At 49.2% G+C, this 6,571-nt stretch overlaps 1 protein-coding gene across 1 annotated transcript; it reads left to right on the forward strand.

Moving 5' to 3' along the window:
• Positions 1-298: 298 nt before the first annotated feature.
• Positions 299-2,796, forward strand: GPR148 (G protein-coupled receptor 148). Its single transcript, XM_025405384.1, has 2 exons — positions 299-477; positions 1,481-2,796. The coding sequence occupies exon 2, from the start codon at positions 1,618-1,620 to the stop codon at positions 2,659-2,661; it is 1,044 nt and encodes a 347-aa protein (XP_025261169.1). The 5' UTR covers positions 299-477; positions 1,481-1,617; the 3' UTR covers positions 2,662-2,796.
• Positions 2,797-6,571: the final 3,775 nt, after the last annotated feature.

Below are 6,571 nucleotides of genomic sequence, written 5' to 3' on the forward strand. Positions count from 1 at the left end.
GCGGGGTCCGCCCTATGGCATCGCGGTTTCTCTGGAAGGGGAGACGGGCTTTCTCAGAACCACCCTTGGTTTCTGTACGGTGATCGGCCATAAGGGCGCAGGCGCTGCTGTTCCTGGCAGCTGCTGTGACAGACCCTATAGGAGGACGCGGTTCCCGGCTGCGGCGGGCGTGGTCCGGGACGGGTCTGGGCGTGGCCTTGGGCTGCGGAGGGCGTGGTCCCAGGGCTGCGATGGGCGTGGTCAGGGACGGGTCTGGGCGTGGTCTTCGGCTGTGACTGGCGTGGCCTTGGGCTGCGGAGGGCGTGGTCCCAGGGCTGCTATGGGCGTTGTCTGGGGCGGTTCTGGGCGTGGTCCCCGCGCTCCGGTGGACGTGGTCTCACCCCCACCGTCTGAAATTTCTGCCTCTTCCTGACCCTAAAAATATCCTGCCTGTTCCCACGCGGCTCCTGCCTTCTGGAGCAGTCTGCCAGGCCGGCGGTGGGTGTTGGGCAGAGGTCTCAGGCTGCCAGCAGTCAAGTGCAGCCCGTTCTGCAGTGATGACAGGAGATCTGTGGGCAGAGGGAACCGAGCCTCGGAGGATGCTGTAGGTGGGAGAGTTAACATTGACTCAGCACTTACCTCAGGCTACGCCCAGTGCTGAGTCCTTTACCTCTGGGCTTCCGCCACGTTTCCATGAGGTCAGTGTGGTTGGCATTCGTGTTTCACAGATAAGGAAACCGGAACAAAGCTTTTCAAGGCCATGCAGCCAGCACCTCGAGAGAGGGGGAGAGCTTGTTCATCTGAACGGGATCCCCAACCACCACCAGCCACCCTGGCCACTGGCCCTGACTGAGCTCACCCCACGCCCGACCAGCCAGGTGCCTGGGGAACCTGCCTTCCACTCCTCCCCACTAGCTCCTGTGAGGTCTCTGCCTGCCAGGCCTCCTCCTCCCCAGAGGAAGGGACGTTTCCACCACACAGCGACCCCACAAGTCAGCTGAGGCTTTGGGGGCACGGAGCACTCACATGGAGCTCTGAATGGAAGGCGTGTAGAAGACACTCACACGCATGCACAGGGTCACCCTGAGCTGGAGACCACACCCAGGGCTCTGTGAGGAAATGTGAGTGTGCCCGGGCCCCTCCAGCCTGGTCCAATTTGCTGAGCCTCTAGCTGGACAGAGGTCAGACCAGGTCCATAGCCCGGAGATCCTAGTTCCAGACAACTGCTCCTTCCTTTCCTGGAGGGCAGGACTGATTCTGAATATAATCCAGTGTGGTGAGAGTCCATTGCACACTCCCTGTGAACCAAGCGGACAGGTTTGGGGGCCACTGAGATAGGGGACACTTCTGGAGGGGTCAGTGACTGCAAAATGGTGGCAGTGGGATGATCTGTTATGTCTACCCACACACATGCAGCTGCACAGTAGCAGAGATGGGAATGCAAGAAGCCAGGTGTGAGTCTGAATTCACTTTTTTTTTTTTTTTAATCTTTATTAAGCAGTCATTCCTAAGGCCTGCCAGAGCCCGGCATCTCTACAGAGGAGTGGCACCATCAGGACCCCTTTGAGGCAGATCAACACTCAGGGCAGATGCAGAATCAACAACCTGTGATAAAGCCAGCCATTCCTGCCAGGAAGCATGAGGGATGAGCTGGCGCCTTGCCCCGCAGGCACTACAGCTTGGCCAGCCGTGATCCAGCTCATTAGCAAGACACCCTGCATGCCCCAAGCAGCCAGCAACACCTCCTTGGGCCTGGGGGACCTCAGGATGCCCAGCTCCATGCTGTACTGGCTTTTCCTTCCCTCGAGCCTGCTGGCTGCAGCCACACTGGCTGTGAGCCCCCTGCTGCTGGTGACCATCCTGCGGAACCAACGGCTGCGACAGGAGCCCCACTACCTGCTCCTGGCCAACATCCTGCTCTCAGACCTGGCCTACGTTCTCCTCCACATGCTTATCTCCTCCAGCAGCCTGGGTGGCTGGGAGCTGGGCCGCATGGCCTGTGGCATTCTCACTGATGCTGTCTTCGCCGCCTGCACCAGCACCATCCTGTCCTTCACAGCTGCTGTGCTGCACACCTACCTGGCAGTCATCCATCCACTGCGCTACTTCTCCTTCATGCCCCATGGGGCTGCCTGGAAGGCAGTGGCCCTCATCTGGCTGGTGGCCTTCTGCTTCCCCACATTCCTTCTTTGGCTCAGCAAGTGGCAGGATGCCCAGCTGGAGGAGGAAGGAGCTTCATGCATCCTACCACTGAGCATGGGCACCCAGCAGGGATGCGGCCTCCTGGCCATTGTTACCTACACCTCCATTCTGTGCGTTCTGTTCCTCTGCATGGCTCTCATTGCCTACTGCTTCTGGAGGATCTATGCAGAGGCCAAGACTTCAGGCATCTGGGGGCAGGGCTATTCCTGGGCCAGGGGCACCCTGCTGATCCACTCAGTGCTGATCACATTGTATGTGAGCACAGGGGTGGTGTTCTCCCTGGACATGGTGCTAACCAGGTACCACCACATTGACTCTGGGACTCACAGATGGCTCCTGGCAGCTAACAGTGAGGTACTCATGATGCTTCCCCGTGCCATGCTCCCATACCTGTACATGCTCCGCTACCGGCAGCTATTGGGCACGGTCTGGGGCCACCTCCCATCCAGGAGGCACCAGGCCGTCTTTACCGTTTCCTAGAGTTCTTGAGTCCACAGTCTGGCAAGTTGAGGTTAAAAATCATATGTTGAATGCAGCAGCGTCCAGTTATGGCTAACTTCTTAGAACAGCACATTATAATAGTGGAATTGGGCCTTTCAGAGGACCTCAACTGATGTTTTTCACCATTTTGATAGTTTTTAAATAGAGAAAGCTCTTTTATGACACTGAAATCCTACTTGGAAATGGAAGCAAGTAAAGGCAATCAAGCAGGGCTCCGGTCTAAGTGAAGCCTTGATCTGCATCCCTCCAGTGGCTTGCTGCACACCCTCCATGGCCACTGTGGATGCATCCTTGCTGACCAACACACAGAAGCCAAAATGTTGCTGACAGTGGGAACCAGGGAGGTGAGCAAGCAGAGCTGCTGAATCCTGGGACCATGAGTTCTATTTGGGCAGCCACTCAGGATGTCAGAGGGAGGAAAGGAAGCCAAGGATCCACAGCAGTGGAGAGTGTCATGGAGATACCACTATAAAGCTGGAGTGTGCAAGGGTTACACTCTCACAGTAAAGGTAAATGATAACCTAACCTTACAGAAGGGGGCAGCAAGGGAATTTGCCTGCCTTGACATTGGTGCTGTGTAGAAGAAGAAAATTCCTTGAGAATTCTTAAGCAGAAGCCACTCTTCAGTTTTAGAGCTAGGCTTCAAATCATGTTAGTGGTCAAAACACCTCAGTCTGTGGTTAGTGTGGTTCTCCCGGATGATCTGAGCTTCAGCTTAGGCTGCGGAGAATTTCCAGAGTCAAAGAACCTCAAATAATGGAGTTTCACATGGTCAAATCTCACAGAACCACACAGGGAGATAAGGCACCATGAATGAGAACAAGACGAAACAAGAAGACAGCAGCGTCATACCACAGCTCCTTGAATTACCAACACTGGGTTACTATAAAAATGTTCAAGATGTTTTAAGACATTAATAAGGACATGAAAATATGAGCAGGGATAATACTTTTTTTTAAATAACCAAGAAAATTTGGAAAAGATTTAAATAGAACTTCTTGAAATAAAAATATTAGAATTATGAGTTAAATTTAATATGGATTAAAGAGTATGTTAGACACAACTGGAGAGGGACTCTGCAAATTGTAAGACAGCTCCAGATAAATTACCTAAAATGCAGCCCAGAGAGACAAAGAGACGACCGTGTAAAAGAGAGATTAAGAGACATTGAGGTTGGGATGGAAAAGACTAATACACATTTAATTTGGGAATATAATACAGAAAATGTAGCAGGGGAAATACTTGAAGAGATAACAGCTGAGGATTTTTTCAGATTTGTTGAACGATATCAAACCTCAGATCTAAGAAATCTAACCAATTACAAATAAGATAAACGACCAATAACCCACCAGGAAGCACACCATGCGAAACTGCAAACAGCTAAATACAAAGACAAGATATTTAAAGCAGGCAGAGATAAAAGACAAAGGAACAGCAATTAAACTCACCTTGACTTCTCAAACAATGGAAGAGACCAGCCTGACCAACATAGTGAAACCCCGTCTCTACTAAAAATACAAAAAAAAATTAGCTAGGCATTGTGGCAGGCACCTGTAGTCCCAGCTATTCGGGAGGCTGAGGCAGAAGAATGGCGTGAACCCGGGAGGTGTAGGTTGCAGTGAGCCGAGATCGCACCACTGCCCTCCAACTAGGGCGACAGAGCGAGATTCCGTCTCAAAAACAAACAAAAACACACACACACAAAAAAATTAACCAAGCGTGGCGGCACATGCCTGTCAGCTACTCAGGAGGCTGAGACAGGAGAATCGCTTGAACCAGGGAGGCGGAGGTTGCAGTGAGCCGAGATCACACCACTGCACTCCAGCTTGGGCGACAGAGACCCCATCTCAAAAAACAAACAAACAAACAAACAAAAAACACGGAAGCCTGAGCGACTGGAATAATGTTGCCAATGTGCTGAGAAAAGAACTGTCTTCCTAGAATTTTATATACAGAAAAACGACCTTTCCAGACCTTGACAGAACACAGAAGCTAAAAGACAGCATTCCTAGCAATATGCATTAAGAAAATTTCAAGGGATGTATTTGTTGCAGAAGAAAAATTATTCCAGGTGGAAGGTTTGAGATGTATGGAGAAATAGAAAAATCACTGGAGACTATGCACATAAACAGGAATAGCCATTATCTAGTTGCCTACATAAAAGCAGTAAAAACGTCTAATTTCGGCCGGGCGTGGTGGCTCCATGCCTGTGATCCCAGTGCTTTGGGAGGCTGAGGCGGGTGGATCACCTGAGGTAGGGAGCTCAAGACCAGCCTGACCAACATGGAGAAACTCCGTTTCTACTAAAAATACAAAATTTTGTATTGGCATGGTGGCGCATGCCTGTCATCCCAACTACTCGGGAGGCTGAGGCAGGAGACTCACTTGAACCCGGAAGGTGGAGGTTGCGGTGAGCCAAGGTTGTGCCATTGCACTCCAGCCTGGGCAACAAAAGCTTAACTCAGTCTCAAAAAAAAAAAAAAGTCTAATTTGAGGGTTTAAGAAAAACGGAAAGAAAGGATTCTATAACAGTGGTATATGTGTTAGAAAGGTGTAGTTGTACTTCAAGCATTCTGAAGTCTAGCAGTCTTCAGGAGGAAGGTAGAAATATGAATCTAAGACTTTGTTAGGCATGCCAGTTAAAATGTCTGAGGTAACCACTAACGGACTAGACAAAACAAGGATCACTCTCTAAATAATCTAAGGAACAAATGAAATGAGTAAGAGAAAATATACCTCATCCAAAAGAAGGCAAGAAAAAATATATAGAAGTCAGGACAAATAGAAAGCATAAAATAATACGATAGAATCCAAACAACTAATTTAAATTTACTAAAACAATAAATTTAAATGACTAAAATTTGATGGTGGGGAAACAGTATTGTCCATTTACTTTTAAATCAGATATATATTATTTATAAAAGATTATGCTAAACAAACAACAGAGCATGGGTGGAAGTAAAGCAATCAGTTGGAAGTATAGAAAAAGCTAGAAAGCCTTTCCTGGATCCTCCAATCAAAACTTCACTCAGGCCAGGTGCAGAAGCTCATGCCTGTAATCCCAGCACTTTGGGAGGCAGAGGCGAGAGGATTACCTGAGGTTGGGAATTCAAAACCAGGCTGGCCAACATGGTGAGATCCCGTCTCTACTAAAAATAAAAAAATTAGCCGGGCATGGTAGAGGACACCTGTAATCCCAGCTACTCAGGAGGCTGAGGTGGGAAAATCGCTTGAACCCAGAAGGTGGAGGTTGCAGTGAGCTGAGATCGTGCCGTTGCACTCCAGCCCAGGTGACAGAGTGAGACTCCATCTCAAAAAAAAAAAAAAAAAGATAGAAAGCAAATACTCGGCCGGGTGCGGTGGCTCAAGCCTGTAGTCCCAGCACTTTGGGAGGCCGAGGCGGGTGGATCACGAGGTCAGGAGATCAAGACCAGCCTGGCTACCACGGTGAAACCTCATTTCTACTAAAAAATACAAAAAACTAGCCAAGCAAGGTGGCGGCGCCTGTAGTCCCAACTACTCCGGAGGCTGAGGCAGGAGAATGGTGTAAACCCGGAAGGTGGAGCTTGCAGTGAGCTGAGATCTGGCCACTGCACTCCAGCCTGAGCAACAGAGCGAGACTCTGTCTCAAAAAAAAAAAAAAAAAAAAAGAAAGAAAGCAAATACTCACTAAATGAAAGCCAATAGAAGAGACAAAGCTGACTTTACAGCAAAACAGCCTTTCTAGAGTAAAGAGGGTGACTACATGGTAAGTTCCAATTTATCAAAGGAGATAAAAGTAACGTATAATAAGAGAATGAAAATTTATAAAGCAAACATTGACAAAATGACAAAATTTTGAAGGGAAATTAGCAAACCAACCTTCAAAGCGAAGTTTAAGAGTGCTCTC

The sequence above is a fragment of the Theropithecus gelada genome, chromosome 12 (assembly GCF_003255815.1).
Source record: "Theropithecus gelada isolate Dixy chromosome 12, Tgel_1.0, whole genome shotgun sequence".
NCBI lineage: Eukaryota > Metazoa > Chordata > Mammalia > Primates > Cercopithecidae > Theropithecus > Theropithecus gelada.